Below are 20874 nucleotides of genomic sequence, written 5' to 3'. Positions count from 1 at the left end.
TTCAGATTGCTTTTCTTCTATAGATGTTTCTTCTCTTGCTGCTTTCACATTCTTTCTTTTGCTTTTGGTTTTCAGAATTCTGAATTTGATGCATCTTTGTAGGATTTCTTTGTCTTTACCTGTTTTAAGTCACCCTGGCTTCTCACACCTCTGTGTTTGTGCATCCTTTGATAAATTTGGTAAATTTTCATTTATATTTCTTCAAGTATTTTTTCAGCTCTGCCCTTTTTCTCCTCCCCTTCTAGGACTTCAGACCCAAATGCCAGATCTTGTTTATAGTCCTTCTGCTTACTGAGGGTCTGTTTTTTTACCCCCAGTCTATTTGCTTCTCTACTGTGCAGATTGAACAATTTCTGCTATTCTCTCAGTTCATTGATTTGTTTCTCTGTCCATTCCATTTTGCTGTTGAGCCAGTGTATTGATTTTGTAAATTTCAGTCATCATATTTTTCAATTCTAAAATTTCTACTTAGTGCTTTTTTATGTCTTCTGTTTCTTTGTTTGACTTTCTCTTTCTTTGCTTCTCCCAGGGAAGTTGAAATTCTTGATTCCCTACTTAGCTTTCCCTGGAAACCCCCAGAGGAATGCTATGGAAGCCTGGTTACCATTTGCCGAGGGTAGAACTTCACGCTTTCCACATGGCCTTTTTTTTCTGTGGTATCTCGCTAGAGTAGAATGGTTATTGTTGAAAATTTGCTGTCATGCTCAGCTGCCCCTTTCCTGATCCTTTAGCTGGACAGCAGGCATCTGTTGGTGTTTCCAGCTTGCTGGTTTCTTCAACTCCAAGCCTGGGATGAAGGAAGGGGAAAAAAACTACCCAAGGACCTTAGTGCCATCTTTCCTAGCCAGCCCAGCCTCTCTGCCTTTTAGTATCTTTTTATGTTCACTTCATATATGACGTTCACAGTTTTTAGTTGTACTCAGAGGGAAGAACACTGAAAAGTACATATTCTCCATTTTTCTAGAAGCTAAGACCTGAGTTTTCATAGAGTTCTGTGGTATATTTTCTATTACCAAGTAGTTCTGTCCTGTGAGAAGCTTTGGAGAATGTATTAGTTTGCTGTTATAATAGAATGGAGTTTGTTGCTTAGTTCCTCATAGAACCTATGCTTGAATGGTCATCAGATGATGCATTATTTTTCTCTTGTCAGATCTCACCATTACAATTCTAAATTTTTTTGTGCTTCCTCACTGTTATTTTAATAATACACTCTACTAATTTCTTCATATCTGTGTTAAAATATGTAAATAAAATCCATTGTATTTTTTAAATGATAAAAGAAAGTCTTAAAACAGTGTTGAGTACTGTGGATTCATGACTTTGATTTACGATCATCATTCTCTTGTTAGTAAATATCAAGATTGCGTATGATTTTTGTGGTGTTTCACTTTCTGGTATGCCATTTGTCTTAGTGCAGTCATTTTTCCTGCCCATACTAGTACTCGGGAATGTCCTGAACCAGTTCCACCTCTGTGAGGAGCCCCAGGTTCTGTGAGGTGTGTGTAGTGAGAAGGCCTTCTTGGAGACAGACAGTACAAGGCTTTGGGAGAGGCAGGGAGAATAAAGGGCCCATGGAGCTTCAGCTTCACTGGCCTCATGGTATATAAAGCTTTTGCCAGTAAAATGGAAAGACAGGAAGAGGCTAATTTCTGATAATTCTGTCTTTTGTATAAAATACAAAAATCAGTCATAAAATTCAGCTACCCCCCAAGTGATCAGTGAAGGGCAGAAGAACCCCTGTTCTTTAGACACTGTTGCAAAAAACTGGATCAAGAAAAGCAAACGTCCCTTTTCTTGATCCAGTTTTTTTGGAGTCTTATCTCTTCCATTCTGTTCTTCTCTCCCCACGTCTGTCTTGGGATGTTGGAAGTGATTTTTGTCTTCTTTGTAACCATGACCAGACAGTAGGAAGGGGCTGAGGAAGGAGAAGGGTCCATCTTTCCTATTTTAAGATTCGGGTGGTTGGAGAAATTTAAGAAAACTGTCACTGCATACTATTTCAAAATTATTAGAATTCAGTGGCATAAAATTATAATGTCATCACTTGTTTCCCCCACTATTTTGTTCATACTCAACACACCCAGTACCATAGCCTTGCTCTCAACATTATCAGCCAAACAGATCTCGTCATGCTTACTGATGTCTATTAATGTCACTTAAACTGTAGGAGATAGAATACGTGCAGGGTACCAAACAGGTTATACTGGCTACCTCTAAATTCATTGTACTCATTTCGAATGGGAGATAAGCCTGGAAATTCTTTAACTTTCAGGTCGTTTTTGACTCGCCATCTTTTTTGGGCTGATGAGTTATTTCAAGGCTGTTTGCTTTATATAAAGGGACTTTGTGAAGATGCAGTTGATACAAAAAAAGGTAACAACCACGAAGACCATCCATCTGCCATATGCCTCATCAAGGTGGGTAGATGTGCACTGCTGTGTGCTGGTGTTTGTCTGTGGAAACCAGAACAGTAGAGTTTTGAGTTGAAGGAATCCATATTGCTCAATCCATCAGGAAATGATCACAATACAGACTAATGTTCTAAAATACTCGCAAAGAACATTATTCCCTCTGGTAGTCATTTTTAATAATCAATATTCCTTGTACATAATTTCTTCCCTAAACTCAACCTAAGTCTGTTATGAGGCCCTTTCTCTATTTTGAAAACTCTAAATGTGAAATATCATTTATAAATGATTATTTCTACCACAATTGATAGTTACCAGCTAGTCTCCCAATATAGCATGTCAAGAAATTGTTGTGAGTTACAGCACAGAGGTTTTGATTAAATTTATGAATTCTTCTGTTCCACAATTCTAAGAAAGGGTGACCTTCCTTGTGGATGACTTCATTCAGTTTATATAGAATAATTCTTTTAAAGAAGTCAAAGTACATAGAAGTATATGTTTTCAAGGGTTTAATATACAATTGAACAGCTTTTACTTCATTTACCCACTTGAGGAAGGTGCTGGAAAGTAAAGTTTATAGTCACCTAGACTTAAATATAGTAAAAGGATTTAGACAAGTTATAAATTTGATCATCAACTCAAAAATTGTGTTGACTATACATGTGTAGTAAGTTTTTGATACTTCCAAGTCAGTAGTTTACTTTTAGAATTGATTGTATACAGTGGCTGATACATGATAGATGTTGATAGTCTTTAAGTGAGTGAATAAAAGAGTTAAGGAAGAAAGATGAATTAATCACTACAGATGATTTTTTATAGCTATGTTGAGATGACTCTTTCAAAATGATTACCATTCAAGTTAAGGACACATTTCATAGAGGAGTATTTTTGATATGGTTTTATTCTAGAAGGAGATTGGTTGGGCAGCTATATTAGATTGTTTTATGAGTGACTCAGTGGCAGAATGTATTGGCTAATGATGGGCAGTAAGGTAGAAGAGACTTCAGAATATCTGTGAATGCCCACACCTACTGCATGGTAATACTAACGGAGTGACCCCAGGCCCTTCAGCTTCCCCCAGAATGTCAGGAGGAAAGGAACAAAACTTCCAGACAATTTGCAAATATTTGTTAATTATTATATACAAAGGAGGTGGAAACAAACTAAAAATGAGGCATTGCCATTTGTAATTTGCTTACTGTTTATTGTAAGAGGAAATTCTTTACATACAAAAATGATTGCTGATTCCAGAGCTAGTCCCTCAGTTTTGCTAGTCATTCTAACTAGCCAGTTAGCAAAATATAAGGCAAGGAAGGTTGGAAGGTTCCCTGGCAAACAATACTTGTATAATACTCATGCCCCAGCTATTCAGACAAGCCAGGTTGGGGCATGTTTTGTGGGGGGAGCACGTGATGAGCAGGTCACACTGGATTGGAAGGATCCGGCAGCAGGGGAGCCATGGCGCAGAATGGGAGTGAAGGATTCAGTGTATGTTTGATATGAAAGTTAGGCTGGGTTTTGAAAGTTGGCCCAAGAATAACAGAATAAAGGAGAGGTAGGAGTTGAACCTGGGCATTAGGGCTGGGGCACTCCTAGTAGGGGTTGTGAAGAAAGTTAGCAAAAACAGGAATTTTTTTCTGAAAAACAGTCTGAGGGGTTTGAAGTGGCGGGGGGGTGGGAGGTTGGGGTACCAGGTGGTGGGTATTATAGAGGGCACAGCTTGCATGGAGCACTGGATGTGGTGAAAAAATAATGAATACTGTTTTTCTGAAAATAAATAAATTGGGGGGAAATAAATAAATAAATAAATAAATATTTAAAAAAAAAAAAAACAGGAATTTTTGAGCCTGGAGAAACCAGGGCCAAATGGAGGGTGAACAGATTCATAGCCAGGAGAACCGAGATATGGAGGTCTGGAATCAGAAGGTGGCCACCTGTACCTTAGAACTGCTGGGGATGCAGGTGCCAGTGAGGATTGACAAGAAGGAGGCAGGGAGAACGAAGCCAGGGCCGGAGTGCAGACGAGGGACCATTCAGAAGTCAGAGTGGAGCACTTGCAGGTGCCTGTGCTCTGCTGGCATAACCTGTGCTGTACTGCAGGGGCTAGAGTGTCTCAGACTGGATGGGAGAGGTCATGCGTGGCTCATTGTATCCAGACCTTCCCTTTCAACTGAGAAACCAAGTCCTAGAGAGACAGCAGTTTACCCAAAGCCAAGAACAAGCTGAAGAGTTGGGACTTGGGGTTCAGGAAGAATTGTGTTGGGGGTAGCATTTTTTTAAGTGGTTAATAAAAATGTAAATTTGTGTCCTACCCCTTTTGGTGGAGAGTGCAGTGAGTGGTGCTGGTGATCTGCACCTTTTGCAAGCCCTCTTGGTGATTTCCTATGAGAGTAAACATTGAGAGCTATTCTTTTCTTTTTTTTTTTTTTTTTAAGTACGTTCCTTACCCATTGTGGAGCCCAGTGTGAGGCTTGAATTTATAACCTTGAGATCAAGACCTGAGCTGAGATCAGGAGTTAGGTGATCGATCCACAGAGCCACCCAGGAAGCTGAGAACTACTCTTTTAAAAAAAAAATTGTTTATTTGACACAGAGAGTGAGTGAGAGAGCAGTAGCATGGTGAGCAGGAGAGGGAGAAGCAGACTCCCCACTGAGCAGGGAGCCCAGTGCAGAACTTGATCCCAGGACTTCGGGATCATGACCTGAGCCAAAGGTAGATGCTTAACCAACTGAGCCACCAAGCACCACATTTTCTTAAAGAACAATTATTGAAAGTGTCTGAACGTATTATTGTAGGAAAATCAACATGATGGTGGTTAATGGGAAAAACTGAAAGCAAGGAGATACAGAGTTGAAGAGATTGCTAGTAGAATGCTGGAATAATGCAGGGGTGAGCAAGAACAGCTTCAGGTAGGAGGTTAGCAGATCTCGTATCTGCTAGCCAGATACGAGACTATGAGAAGGAGAACACAAAGAGTTAATCCAGAATTTTAAGGCAAGAACAGCACTTCACAATCTTTTTTTGAGGGGAGTGTACATTTATAAAATATTACAGTATAACTAGGGATAAATATCTCCTATTTATTGATGAAAATGCATTTTGGCAAGAGAATTAACAGAATGTGGGAAAAATGAGAAAGTTCTGAAAGGAGGAAGGATGCTGGGATATGTGTTGTTCGTGTGTGGCAAGGCTCAGTAGCAGAGGTGGTCGAATTTCTCCAGGGCACATTCGAATGAACTCAGAAGAACATGCGTGTCACTTGAATTATGTAATTTTTGCCTCTTTATCCCCCATTCAGTGCTTATTGGGATTCCAAAAGCAATTCCTGGATTTGGTGGTTCCCCTGGTTTCATAGATAATTGAAAAATATATCAAGTCTTGAATTTTTCTGCTGAGGCTTTATCTTAGTTATGATTAAAACAATAATGTATTTTTCTGTCTTTTATCAAGATTTAGTTTGTTTCAGCTACTGGTGTTTGTTTTTGAAGAATGTAAGAAGCATGTATATAAAGCATAATGTATACAAAAGGAAAAATAGAATATGACTTTTGTCTTTGACTTTCCAACGCTGAGCATTTTCTGTCATGTCATTAGCTGGATAGGTCTCGAACATACTCTCTAGATGCGTTTTGTAAAGAGCAGTTACAGCAAGCTACCCTGGCGCTGAAGCAGCTCGAGGATATCAGACATAAAGCTCTTTGTGAAATCAGAAATACAATTTTAAAGGTAATTCTTTATATCTTCTCTTTCTGTCCATTTTGAATGTACTGGTTAAAAGCCATTGCTCCAGATTGCCTTTCTGGGAACAGTGCTGGCAGCGGGCAGGCGGATTGGTTAGCCACCGGCTGGCGCTGCACGGTTCCTGGGTGCAGGCACTCTGCAGGGGCGGCGCAAAATGCGAGTACTGACGTGTACAGGTACCGCCCCTGCTCTCTCGAGGTTCCTGCTCCACCACAGTGCTTTTACAAAAGATCTGCGTCTGTACCTGTTTTGGCTAACTAACTGAAAGTAATTTAGAGAGAATTTTCACTTTTATGAGAAAAAAAGCCAGAAGCAGAAATAGCCTTCAGTGTCCGTTTTGCAGCGAGCCATTATGGAGGCAGCACCTGAAGCAATGAGAGCCCCCCCCCCCAGACCCTGTGCCGGGACCCACGCTCAGCATCTCTATATCAGGCCGCTGGAGCTGTGGACTGTGTCTGTGAGCGTCTGTGCTTCTTCTGGACTTGGTCTGTGCGTCCTTTAGCAATACAGTATCAGAAAAGCCTAGCAGAGGCGATTTTGGGGGTCTAGGAATGCTCAAACATTTTCTCATATAAATGAGTGGTCATTGCCTCTTTGTGCTATTTTGGCTTATGGAAGTTTTCATAGCAACTCTACTTTTGGACAGTGGGGGAGACCTGTATGAGAGTGTGTGCATGTGCGTGTGTGTGTGTGTGTAAATGCGTGTATATGTGAGTTTACATACTTAAAGATACCTAAACTCTAACCTGAGCTGACATATATAGGAAAATAAAATTTGTTGCACATTTCAGTATTTCTAAGGTGAAAACTTCCTGCTCAAGAGAAACATGCCTAGATGAGACAAAACTTCCCTAAGGATTTTATAAAAAGGACTCGATAATACAATGAACAGTGTCCTCAGAACATTTTTACTGAGATGCTGTGATTCAGTTGACAGGGTTATCTTCTATAGCCTCCCGATATAGGGAACACCAGCACATGGAATCAGGGTTCACAGGTGTGGCTCGGTGAGGGGCTGAGGCAAGTGTCCCTGCCTCTGCTGCTTTGGTGGAATCCAGGGGATACTTGAGGCTCTCTGGAGGAATAGGTGAACTGCATCTCCCTCAGACATTTTCAGATGTTACTTCTTGGAATTGAACTTTTGATAGATCTTGGGTAACCCTGAGTTCAAGGCTTTGCTTCTTTTTTTTTTTTTTTACTTCATAGGACAATTTTTATTATTATTATTATTATTAAATTTATTTTTTTCATCACACCCAGTGCTCCATGCAATCTGTGCCCTCTATAATACCCACCACCTGGTTCCCCAACCTCCCACCCGCCCCCTTCAAACCCCTCAGATTGTTTTTCAGAGTCCATAGGCTTTGCTTCTTGACAAGAAAATGAAGTGCGGCTCTTTCACATCAATGAAAGAAGGATCTCATTCCTCATTGTATTCTGCAGTCACCCTAACCCCACTGAGCCCCATCATATGGGAAGACTCTGGGACGGTTTGGCCAAGGATCAGATAAATCAAACAGGGATTGACAGCGTATGTCTTAGGGCACGTATTCTTAATAATCACTCTAGTGTCTCCCATTCAGAAACACCAGGATCTGGTCAGAAATATTTGTTCAGAGATTTCTATTTAAATAAATGTCAGATAAGAACCCATTAGACCCACTGCCAACCAACCCTGTTGGTTGGTTATTTACCCCATGGAAGTATGCAGATTTAATAAAAATGACAAGATCATAAAACTGAGAATGGGTCCAAACAAAAAAGAGGATATGCGGAATGGAAGTATCAATAAAGCGTTGCATTGCTTTTTCCTTCTTTAGGTGCTTTGTCTCTAACAGGGACTCATGCCCTATTTTGACTTGGCATTTTATTTTATTTTATTTAAATTCAGTTACCCAACATATAGTACATAGTTAGCTTTTGGTGTCGTGGCCAGTGATTCATTAGTTGTGTATAACACCCAGTGCTCATCACATCACATGCTCTCCTTGATGCCCATCACCCAGTTACTGCATTCCCCCCATCCTGGTCCCTTTCCACAACCCTCAGTTTGTTTCCCAGAGTCCAGAGTCTCTCACAGTTCGGCTCCCTGTCTGTTGACATGACTCTCTAATCAAGCCAAAGCTGGGCTGAGTTGCTCGGTCCCATCCCATGCAGCTACCTAAGGCAGGCAGCGCTCCCCATTTCTGGACTAAGTGTAATTAGAAAGCACTGACAGTATCTCTCCTATTTTCATATTGAAATGCTGAGGACCATGATTATCAAGCTTTTGTGGGCAAGAGAATCTCCTAGGAGGTTTGGTAAAACAAGGGGTCTCGGTTTCAGCCACTGTACCTGGGGGCAGGGAGAGGGGCAGTTTACATTTCTGACAAGTTCCTAGGGGAAGCTTGATGCTGCTGGTCTTGGAATCACTTACTCCAGGAATTCCTCCAGGAGAAAACTGACCATTTATTTCAGTGTTCAGACTCAAACTTGATATGTGAATTGAACACACTCTAAGACTTTATTTCTTACTATGAATTTCCCTGAGCTCAGCAGAAGCATCAATTTCAGAGAGCTTCAGAGCTATCTGTTAGAAATAAAGTCACAATTTCAGATGCAGATTTTTAAAAAAGATTTTATTTATTTATTTGACACACAGAGAGAGAGAGAGAGAGATTACAAGCAGGCAGAGAGGCAAGCAGGGGGTGGGGGGCATCAGGCTCCCTGCTGAGCAGAGCCCGATGCGGGGCTTGATCCCAGGACCCTGAGACCGTGACCTGAGCTGAAGGCAGAGGCTTTAACCCACAGAGCCACCCAGGCGCCCCTCAGATGCAGATTTTAACAAATAATGAATCATGCTTTAAGTTTTAATGGCTCTATACTTTAAGAAGAATTTGGATTATTAAGCATTTCTCCTGTCAACTTTCACCATTCACAGAATTTTGGAAATGATGGACACTTCCATCATGTTACATAATTACTATTACTTTTTTGCAGTGAGAACATTTAAAGCAAAGAAAACCATCAACAAAATGAAAAAGCAACCTATTGAATGGGAGAATATGTTTGTAAACAATGTATCTGAAAAGGAGTTAATATCCAAAATATATAAAGAACTTGTACAATTCAACACCAAAACCCCCAAATAATCCAATTAAAAAATGGGCAGAGGACCTAATAGCCATTTCCCCAAAGAAGACATAGAGATGGCCAATAGACATATGAATGCTCAAATCACTTGTCCTCAGAGAAAGACAAATCAAGGCCACAATGAGGTATCATCTCATACCTGTCAGATTGGCTAATATCAAAAAGACAAAAACAACAGTGTTTGCAAGGATACAGAGCAAAGGGAACCTCTGTGCACTGTTGGTGGGAATATATGTGGTGGTGCAATCACTATGGAAAGCAGTAGGGAGGTTAATTAAGAATAAAAATACCATATGATTCAGTAATTCCACTACTGGGTTATCTACCCAAAGAAAATGAAAACACTAATTTGAAAAGATGCATGCACACCTATGTTTACTGTGGCGTTATTTACAATAGTGAAGATATGGAAGCAACCTAAATGTCGGGTGATAGATGAATGAATAAAGGTGTGGTACATACACACAATGAAATTTTACTTGGCGATAGAAGAGAATGGCATTTTACCATTTACAACAACATGAATTAGACCCAGAGGGTACTATGCTAAGTGAAATAAGTCAGACAGACAGATACCATATATGTGTATTTATATGTGCAGTCTAAAAAAAGGAACAAACAAACAGATTCGTAAATCTATAGAGCAAACTAGTTGTTGCCAGAAGGAAGGGGCTTTCGGAATGGGCAAAATAGGTGAAGGGGATTAAAAGGTACAAATGTCCAGTTATAAATAAAACATGGAGATGAAGAGTATAGCATAGGGGATATATGTCGTAATAATATTGTATGGTTAGAGATGTTAGAACATTTATTGTGGTGACCGTAATACTGTATAGAATTGTCAAATCCTTATGTGGTGTACCAGAGACAACTACAACATTGTATGTCAACTGTACTTTGATTTTTTTTCCAATTTATTTATTTTCAGAAAAACATTATTCATTATTTTTTCACCACACCCAGTGCTCCATGCAAGCCGTGCCCTCCATAATACCCACCACCTGGTACCCCAACCCCCTACCCCCCCAGCCCCTTCAAACCCCTCAGATTGTTTCTCAGAGTCCATAGTCTCTCATGGTTCACCTCCCCTTCCAATTTCCCCCAACTCCCTACTCCTCTCTAACACCCCCTGTCCTCCATGCTATTTGTTATGCTCCACAAATAAGTGAAACCATATGATAATTGACTCTCTCTGCTTGACTTATTTCACTCAGCATAATCTCTTCCAGTCCCATCCATATTGCTACAAAAGTTGGGTTTCATCCTTTCTGATGGAGGCATAATACTCCACAGTGTGTATGGACCACATCTTCCTTATCCATTCATCCGTTGAAGGGCATCTTGGTTCTTTCCATAGTTTGGCGACTGTGGCCATTGCTGCTATAAACATTGGGGTACACATGGCCCTTCTTTTCACGACATCTGTGTCTTTGGGGTAAATACCCAGGAGTGCAATGGCAGGGTCATAGGGAAGCTCTATTTTTAATTTCTTGAGGAATCTCCACACTGTTCTCCAAAGAGGCTGCACCAACTTGCATTCCCACCAACAGTGTAAGAGGGTTCCCCTTTCTCCACATCCTCTCCAACACATGTTGTTTCCTGTTTTGTTAATTTTGGCCATTCTAACTGGTGTAAGGTGATATCTCAATGTGATTTTAATTTGAATCTCCCTGAGGGCTAATGATGATGAGCATTTTTTCACGTGTCTGATAGCCATTTGTATGTCTTCATTGGAGAAGTGTCTGTTCATATCTTCTGCCCATTTTTTGATGTGTTTGTCTGTTTCATGTGGATTGAGTTTGAGGAGTTCATTATAGATCCTGGATATCAACCTTTTGTCTGTACTGTCATTTGCAAATATCTTCTCCCATTCCGTGGGTTGCCTCTTTGTTTTTTTGACTGTTTCCTTTGCTGTGCAGAAGCTTTTGATTTTGATGAAGTCCCAGAAGTTTATTTTCGCTTTTGTTTCCTTTGCCTTTGGAGACGTATCTTGAAAGAAGTTGCTGTGGCTGATATCAAAGAGATTTCTGCCTATGTTCTCCTCTAAGATTCTGATGGATTCCTGTCTCACGTTGAGGTCTTTTATCCATTTTGAGTTGATCTTTGTGTACGGTGTAAGAGAATGGTCGAGTTTCATTCTTCTACATATAGCTGTCCAGTTTTCCCAGCACCATTTATTGAAGAGACTGTCTTTTTTCCACTGTATATTTTTTCCTGTTTTGTCAAAGATTAATTGACCATAGAGTTGAGGGTCCATATCTGAGCTCTCTACTCTGTTCCACTGGTCTATGTGTCTGTTTTTATGCCAGTACCATGCTGTCTTGGTGATCACAGCTTTGTAATAAAGCTTGAAATCAGGTAAGGTGATGCCGCCAGCTTTCTTTTTGTTTTTCAACATTTCCTTAGCGATTCGGGGTCTCTTCTGATTCCATACAAATTTTAGGATTATTTGCTCCAGCTCTTTGAAGAATGCCGGTGGAATTTTGATCGGAATGGCATTTAAAGTATAGATTGCTCTAGGCAGTATAGACATTTTAACAATGTTTATTCTTCCGATCCAAGAGCATGGAATGGTCTTCCATCTATTTGTGTCTTCTTCAATTTCTTTCATGAGTGTTCTGTAGTTCCTCAAGTACAGATCCTTTACTTCTTTAGTTAGGTTTATTCCCAGGTATCTTATGGTTCTTGGTGCAATAGTAAATGGAATCGATTCTCTAATTTCCCTTTCTGTATTTTCATTGTTAGTGTATAAGAAAGCCACTGATTTCTGCACATTGACTTTGTATCCTGCCACGTTGCTGAAGCAGAAGGAAAACTTCCAGACTCTTTCTATGAAGCCAGCATTACCCTGATCTCCAAACCAGACAAGGACCCTACCAAAAAGGAGAATTTCAGACCAATATCACTGATGAATATGGATGCTAAGATTCTCAACAAGATCCTAGCCAACAGGATCCAACAGCACATTAAAAAGAAGATGGGATAGGGAGGGAGACAAACCATAAGTGACTCTTAATCTCACGAAACAAACTGTGGGTTGCTGGGGGGGCGGGGGTTGGGAGAAGGGGGGTAGGGTTATGGACATTGGGAAGGATATGTGCTTTTGGGTAAATTGGAAGGGGAGATGAACCATGAGAGACTATGGACTCTGAAAAACAATCTGAGGGGTTTGAAGTGTCGGGGGGGTGGGAGGTTGGGGTACCAGGTGGTGGGTATTATGGAGGGCACGGCTTGCATGGAGCACTGGGTGTGGTGAAAAAAAAAGAATACTGTTTTTCTGAAAATAAATAAATTGGAAGAAAAAAAAAAGATTATTCACCATGATCAGGTGGGATTCATCCCTGGGCTACAAGGATGGTTCAACATTCGCAAATCAATCAATGTGATACAACAAATTAATATGAGAAGAGAGAAGAACCACATGGTCCTCTCAATTGATGCAGAAAAAGCATTTGACAAAATCCAGCATCCGTTCCTGATTAAAACGCTTCAAAGTATAGGGATAGAGGGAACATTCCTGAACCTCATCAAATCTATCTATGAAAGACCCACAGCAAATATCATCCTCAATGGGAATAAGCTTGCAGCCTTCCCATTGAGATCAGGAACAAGACAAGGATGCCCACTTTCACCACTCTTGTTCAACATAGTATTAGAAGTCCTAGCAACAGCAATCAGACAACAGAGAGAAATAAAAGGTATCCAAATTGGTAATGAAGAAGTCAAACTCTCTCTCTTCGCAGATGATATGATTCTTTATATGGAAAACCCAAAAGACTCCACCCCCAAACTACTAGAACTCATACAGCAATTCAGCAACGTGGCAGGGTACAAAGTCAATGTACTTTGATTTTTAAAAATTAAAGTTTTCAGTGTGTGGATCTTTTAACCTTGGTTACTATTCCTACATATTTTATTGTTTTTTGTTTTTATTTGTTTTATTAAGAATGAGATTGTTTTCTTTATTTCTTTTTCAGGTTATTTTGTTGCTGTAGAAATGCAACAATTTCTGTATCTTGTTTATTAGTTTTAGTATATTTTTGGTGAATCTTTTAAGATTTTCTACATATAAGATGGTATCATCTGAAAACAGAGACAATTTTACTTCTATTTTTCTGATTCAGGTACCATTTTTTTTTTTTTTTTGCCTGATTACTCTTGCTGGTCTTCCAGTACTATGTTTAATATAAGTGGAGAGACTGGGCACCCTTGTCTTGTTTCTAATCTTAGAGGAAAAACTTTCAACTTTTCACCATTGGGTATGATGATGTTAGCTGTGAACTTGTCATGTATGTCAACTTAATATGTTGAGGTATGTTCCTTCCCTACCCAATTTGTTGAACATTTTTATCATCAAAGAATGTTGTATTGTGTCATATGCTTTTTCTGCATCTATTGAGATGATCATGTGATTTTTATCCTTCCGTTAATGGGATATATCTTATTTACATCCTTGCATCCAAGAGATATATCCTACGTGATTATAGTATGTAATCCTTTTAATGTGCTGTTAATTGGGTTTGCTAGTATTTGGTGGAGAATTTTTGCATCTGTATTCAATCAGGGATATTGGTCTGTAGTTTTTTTTGTGGTGTTCTTATCTAGCTTTGGTATCAGATTAATGCTGTAAAATGAGTTTGGGAGTGTGTGCCCTCTTCAGGGTTTTTGGAAGAGTTTAAACAAGATTGGCATTAATTCTTCATTAAATGTTTGGTAGAATTTGCAAAGGAAACCAAATAGTCTTGGATTCTTCTTTGTTGGGAAGTCTTTGATTACCGATTTAGTGTCCTTAATTGTTATTTGTGCTTCCTGATTCAGACTTGGTAGGTTCTATGTTTCTAGTAATTTATCTGTTTCTTCTAGGTTAACCAATTTGTTGGCATATAAATGTTCATAGTCCTATCTTTTGATTGGAGAATTCAATTCATTTTTTTTAGAATGATAATTGAAAGGTAAGGACTTACTAATACCTTCTTATGTTTTCTGGCTGTTTTGTAGTTCCCTGTTACTTTCTTCTTCTCTTGATGCTTTCCACTGTGAATTGATGATTTTCCATAGTGCTGTATTTTGATTCTCTTTATATTTTATGAATCTCCTATAGCTTTTTGCTGTGTAGTTATTATGAGGGCTACATAAAACATCTTCTAGATATCAATCTATTTTACATTGATAACTTTGATCACAACAAAACTCTACCATTTTATTCTCCCCTCCTTCTATGTTTTTGTTGACATAATTTACCTCTAATTTACCTGTAATTTGTATGTCCATTAACATTAATGTTAGTGGAGCTATAGTTCTTTTTAGTACTCTTGTTCTTTAACTTTTACATGGCAGTCAGTGGTTAATACCCCACTGTACTACATTTTTAGAGTATTCAAAGTCTGAATGTGTTCTTTCCTTTATCTCTCTCTTGTATATTTTCATTTTACAACCTAGCACCTTTTCACTTGAGCTTGAACAATACTTTCTGTCATTTCTTGTAGGGCATGTCTAGTGGTAAGGAATTTCTTCAGCTCTTGTTTGTCTGGGAAGGTCTTTAGTGCTCCTTCATTTCTGAAGGACAGTCTTACTGCATAAGTTATGCTTAATTGGCAGTATTTTCCCCAGCTCTTTGAGTATATTTTCCCACTCTCTCCTGGGCTGTAAAGTTTCTACTCAGAAATCTGCTGATGGCCTTATGGGAATTCCCTTGTAAGTTACAAATTTTTTTTCCCCTCCTCTCCTGGCTGGAAGATTTTGTCCTTGTCTTTGATTTTTGACAGTTTTATTCTGTGTTCTGGAGGGGATCTCTTTGATTTTGTTTACTGGCTTGTGAGTTTCATTAACTTGGTTACACAAGTCTCTCTCCAGATTTGGAAAGTTACCATTTTCTTTACAAAAGCCTTCTGTCCTTTTCCCCTCTCTTTTCCTTCTTGGAACTTCAATAATACAAAAATTGATTCATTTCTTAGTATCCAATAGATTATGTAGGCTTCCTTCACTCTTTTTACTCATTTTTCTTTCATCTCTGGTTGGATAACACAAATTGATCTGTCTTCTATTTCACTTATTTTTTCTTACACTTTGTGAAGTCTGTTGTTGAAGCTTTCTGTTGAATTTGTCATTCAGTTATTATATCTTTTTGTTTCTTTTTTATGTTTTCTCTTTTTGAGCATCTCATTTTTGTTTGTATTGTTTTCCTCATATCCATGAAATTATTTATCTGTGTTCTCTTCTTGTAGATCTCTGAGCATCTTTTTTTAAAGGTTTTATTTAAATTCTAGTTAGTTAACATTAAACTCAACACCCAAAAACCAAAAAAAAAAAAAAAATCCAGTTAAGAAATGGGCAGAAGACATGCATAGACATTTTTCCAAAGAAGACACCCAGATGGCCAAGAGACACATGAAAAGATGTTCAACATCACTCATCATCAGGGAAATGCAAATCAAAACCACAATGAGATTATGGTAATATAGTGTAATATTGGTTTCAGGAGTAGAGTTTAATGATTCATGTAAACACCTGGTGCTCATCACAAATGCCCTCCTTAAAAGCCATCACCCATTTAGCCCATCCCCCCACCCATTTCCCTCCATCAACCCTCAGTTTGTTCTCTATAGTTAAAAGTCTCTTTATGGTTTGCCTCCCTCTCTTTTTTTCCCCTTTCCTTATGTTCATCTGTTGTTTCTTAAATTCCACATATGAGTGAAATCACAGTATTTGTCTTTCTCTGACAGACTTATTTTGTTTAGCATAATATACTGTAGCTCTATCCACATTATTGCAAATGGCAAGATTTTGTTCTTGTAATGGCTGAATAATATTCCTATATATGTGTATATGTATATATTTATATACATGCACACACATCGCATCACATTTTCTTTATTCATTCATCTGTCAATGGACACATATATATCCCATCTTCTTTATCCAGTCATCTGTCTATGGATACCTGAGCTCTTTCCATAATTTGGCTTTTGTTGATAGTGCTGCTATAAATATTGAAATACATGTGCCTCTTTGAATTAGTATTTTTGTATCCTTGAGCAAATACCTAGTAGTTAAATTGCTGGGTTGTAGGATAGCTCTATTTTAACTTTTTGAGGACCCTCCATATTCTTTTCCAGAGTGACTGCACCAGTTTGCATTCTCACCCACAGTGTCAGAGTGTTCCCCTTTTTCTGCATCTTCACCAACATCTCTAGTTTCTTGTGTTTTTTATTTTAGCCATTCTGACCGGTATGAGGTGATAATCTCATTGTGGTTTTGATTTGCATTTCCCTGATGGTGAGTGATGTTGAACGTCTTTTCATGTGTCTCTTGGCCATCTGGGTGTCTTCTTTGGAAAAATGTCTATGCATGTCTTCTGCCCATTTCTTAACTGGATTTTTTTTTTTTTTTGGTTTTTGGGTGTTGAGTTTAATAAGTTCTTTATAGATTTTGGATACTAACCCTTTATCAGATAGGTCATTTCCAAACATCTTCTCCCATTCTTTTAGTTTTATTGTTTCCTTTGCTGTGCAGTTTTTTATCCTGACAAAGTCCTACTAGTTCATTTTTGCTTTTGTTTCCCTTGCCTCTGGAGACATGTCTAGCAAGAAGTTGTTGTGGCTGAAGTTGCAGAGGTTGCTCCCTATGTTCTCCTGTAGGATTTTGATGGACTCCTGTCTCACACTTAGGTCTTGCATCCATTTTGAACTTATTTTTGTGTAAAGTGTAAGAAAGTGTTCCAGTTTTATTCTTCTGCATGTTGCTGATTTGTTTTCCCAACACATTTATTGAAGAGCATTTATTCTTTCTACTGAATGTTCTTTCCTGCTTTGTTGAAGATTAATTGACCACAGAGTTGATCGTCCATTTCTGGGTTCTCTATTCTGTTGCATTGATCTGTGTGTCTGTTTTTGTCCCTGAGCATCTTTGGAATAATTAATTTGAATTCTTTGTTGGAAATCCTTGGATATCCACTTCTTTGGGATCAGTGACTGAGTTTTACTTTGGTGGACTCAGGTTTCCCTGATTTTCTGTGATCCCTGTAGCCTTGTAAAGGTATCTGTGCATTTGAAGAAGGAGTCACTTCTTCCAGACACTAAGACCTGCCTTTAATAAGGGAAGAATTTCACTGTAAGTAGGGCATGCTGGAGCATCTGGGATCCTGGAGCTAGTGGCACAGAGTGCCAGATATGGGGCTGTGTAACTGCTCCAGGTCCTGGGGCATGACGATGTATCTTTGCTTGGGCCTCTGGGGACCACAGCATTGACAGCTCTGTGGTCCTTGGCAAATACTATGGAGGCCTGCTGTGGCTGTGAGGGTTTTCCATAGTGGCTCCAGGTCCAATGGCTAGGGACCACGGCTGGTGGTTGTGGTGGCTGGAACTGGTGGGGTGTACACATGACTGTTCAGGTCATCTGCAGGCTTCTCTAGTGTGGCAAGGGCTAGTTGGAGACACACATGCTGGTAAGGGTCAGGGTAAGCAGCAAGGACCAGGCCAGCTGTGGGTGGACTTGGTAGCTGCGGGCAACGGGCTGTCATCATGTACTACTGTGGCTGTTGGGTCACACCACTGTACATGGCATTCAAGGCCAGTGACAGGTGTTAGGTCAGCAGTGTGCAAATACACATCTGAGGAAATAGCCCCAAGAATGTGCATGGTGGGGGTCAGTCATGGGGGTCTTGTCCTCATGCACCTGCAGAAACTGGGGCTGGCTGACAGTGTGGTTCCCAGGCTCTGGTGGGGGTGGAGAAGGGAGGAGATGGAGATGGACTTAGGCAGCTGGCATCTGAATACAAATACCTGTGTGTCAAGAGCTAGTGGGGTCTGCTGGGGGTCTGCAGCAGCTGTGCTGGCTACCGAGGCCTTCTTTAGTGGCAAAAGCTATTGCATTTTTATGTTGAGCAGGTCACTGGGAACGGGGATCACTCCTACATGGGCTGCAATAGGAGGTGTGTGTTTTTCTCCCTTGTTTTAGCCATCTCTGTCCATCTCCGCTTTGCTGGTCTGGGCAGGGCAAAATGGAATTGGGGCCTTTTGTTCAGTGCCCTGAAGTCCAGAGAAACCGGTTGCTTACTCTGCTCTTCTTTCCTGATGAGGGCAACTCCTTCTAGCTGGGAAGTTTCCTCTTGGTGCCAAGCAATGCCAGCTGGGGATGGGATGATGTGGGCAAATTAAGGTTGTCTTCCTTCTCTTTTCACATGGCTGTTCTCAGGACTTCTGTTTCACTGTGTTGTGGAAGTTTCTTCAGTGGACTCCAGAGCTCTCCCACAACTGGTTTTGTTCATGGACACCTGTCTTACTTGTTGATCCTTGTCGGGGGCAGAAGCTGGGCTTTCCTACAGTGCCATTTGGGTGATTTTGTAAAACTGAAATGTGTGATGACTAAGTGGTCAAACTCTAGGCAGCGCACCAGAATCAGCTGGCGGGGTGGTGATGGGGGGCTCTTACTAAATATTGATATCTGGGACCTCCCTAGACCAATTAAATCAGAGTTTCTAATGATAGAGCCTCAGCTCAGCAGGTGGATCTAAAGTAAAGTACGGCTGGGTTAAAAAGGGTTCTGGGCACCTGTGGGGACTGCCCAGACACAGCACGGGCACCACAGAACTGATGGGATAGAAGCCGAAAGCTGCCATCAGCCTTGGGATATGCCTGACCTAGAATAGAGCCTCTGATGGGAGAGAATATCTACCTAGCTGCCTGTTGGTTTCAGAATCTCCATCAGCCTCAGAATAGTCCATAAAAAGGCCAGCATTACCAGGCTACTACTGTATTATACTGATACAGGTACTGAGCTACTTAAAATTCTTTTAGTACCAGTGCTAAAAATCCTTATTTTGAATAGTTAATAGACTCTGCCTCACTATTTTACTAATTGAAATGCATTTTGCACATAAAGTTTTCAAATCATGTGGCCTATCCTGGAAAAACATGACATTTTCAATAAATACATAATCTATTAACAAAATCAGTATTTCATTTGTCAGGCCCAGCATAGCTGTGCCCAGTAAAGAACTACATCACCGTGGTAACCATTCCTCCAGAGAATCTACCAGTACTGGAAAAAAAACTTGCCAAATTGATAATCAACTGACCTAATTAATTTAAAAAAGAAAAAATACAAGTTGAAAAAAAAGAGAGAGACATGAAGAGAGGCAACATAAATAAATGCAGTTGTGTTTTTAAAAATTAGAAAACAAATTGGAAAGGATATTTAAGTATCAATGGAACAAAAAATAAGAATGAATAGGTGAACAAATTTGGAAATATTTTTAGAATTTTAAAGGTCCATCAATAATAAAAAAAAAAGTTTATTTGTCTAAAAAGAACCATTTGCCCAACTTTGGGATTATTTTAGAGGGCACAATTTGGAAGTCCTGATGGCCATTCCCTAGTAACATACTATGTCAGTTGTCTTAAGAGATACATTATTTAAAGGGTAAAACTCTAACATTGGATTTGGTGAATTTAAATTTTTTCTTAATTCTGTATTATGTATTATATATGTGTTTAAAAAAAAGGAGTGAAATTGCTATAGCCTAGTATAACAGAGGCAGTATCGGGCTGGATTTTAGGAAGCCTATACTTGACTCCCGCCCCCCATTGTTTGCTGTGTCCCTGAGGGTGTACTTGAGGAGGGTCCCTCTTAGAAATCATGGCTATGTCCTTCCTGTCTGAGTTCTATAAACTTATCTCTTCATAAGTGAGACCCCAAACTTCATAGGCTTCTTTTTGTCTCCTTGTTTAAATACAGTGCAACCATAAAATTTTCATGAAAATTGTCATAATAGTGTATAGTTTGCAGTGTTGTTAAAACTAATGAAAATACTATACATTAATAATCATGCTATATTAACATAAGAAATTATCCCTTGTTTCTCAAATGTTTATTTAACTGCAGGTGGCAGAAAAGAAAGAAATTAAAGAATATTTTGAGTCAAACCTCTCTGAAGATGACACTGTACATTTCAAGCTGCCTACATATCGACGTTTATTAGAAACTGTTCTGAGGTTTCTGCTGCTGGTTGACTACATATTTCAGGAACTCATCCGTAAACTAATGAATACTGCAGTCACACTACTTTTGGAATTATTTAATAATTCTGCTAGAATGCCATTTTCAAGGGAAAAAAGGAACGAAGATCTCATTAAGTAAATCAAATTTTTTTTACTTATAAAAGGGATTTGTGATCACAGTGTAATATTATCACTTATGGAGGAAATATCCAATAATTTAAACTAGAATTTGAAAATTCTCCTCATAGCAAATTATATGTACTCAGTTTTTGCAATTATCTGAATTTCTTATCTGGTAGTACTTTCATTAATACTGTGCATAAAATTTAAGAAAATTTCCTTCCCCCTCAAAAATATTCTGCATAGGGTAGGTTGCTATGTGACCTCTATGATGTCCAGTGAGTTTTGAAATTCTGGTAATGAATAATACTCTTAGTGTAAGTATGTCCCAAATATTACATATACTAAAAATCACTGTTTATTTTGGAATTCAGCTTCAATTTGGTGTTCTGTATTAATTTGCTAAATCTGGCAATCCTATGTATAGGTATGCTGTATCTTCAAAGTTCAGAACTAGTTTTTAAAAAATCATTTG

The 20874-nt window shown here is 39.2% G+C and overlaps 1 protein-coding gene across 1 annotated transcript in view; it reads left to right on the top strand.

Annotated features, from left to right (window-relative positions):
• Positions 1-20418, top strand: part of DNAH14 (dynein axonemal heavy chain 14) — a 161325-nt gene extending 140907 nt beyond the window's left edge. The window contains exons 9-11 of the mRNA XM_044267422.1: positions 2273-2417; positions 6004-6135; positions 20164-20418. Coding sequence (XP_044123357.1) covers positions 2273-2417; positions 6004-6135; positions 20164-20418 — 532 coding nt within the window. The remainder of the gene's footprint in view (positions 1-2272; positions 2418-6003; positions 6136-20163) is intronic.
• Positions 20419-20874: the final 456 nt, after the last annotated feature.

Source organism: Neovison vison, chromosome 10, assembly GCF_020171115.1.
Source record: "Neovison vison isolate M4711 chromosome 10, ASM_NN_V1, whole genome shotgun sequence".
In the NCBI taxonomy this organism is placed as follows: Eukaryota; Metazoa; Chordata; class Mammalia; order Carnivora; family Mustelidae; genus Neogale; species Neogale vison.
Note: the sequence above shows the minus strand (reverse complement) of the source record. Positions and strands in the feature narration are given on the sequence as shown.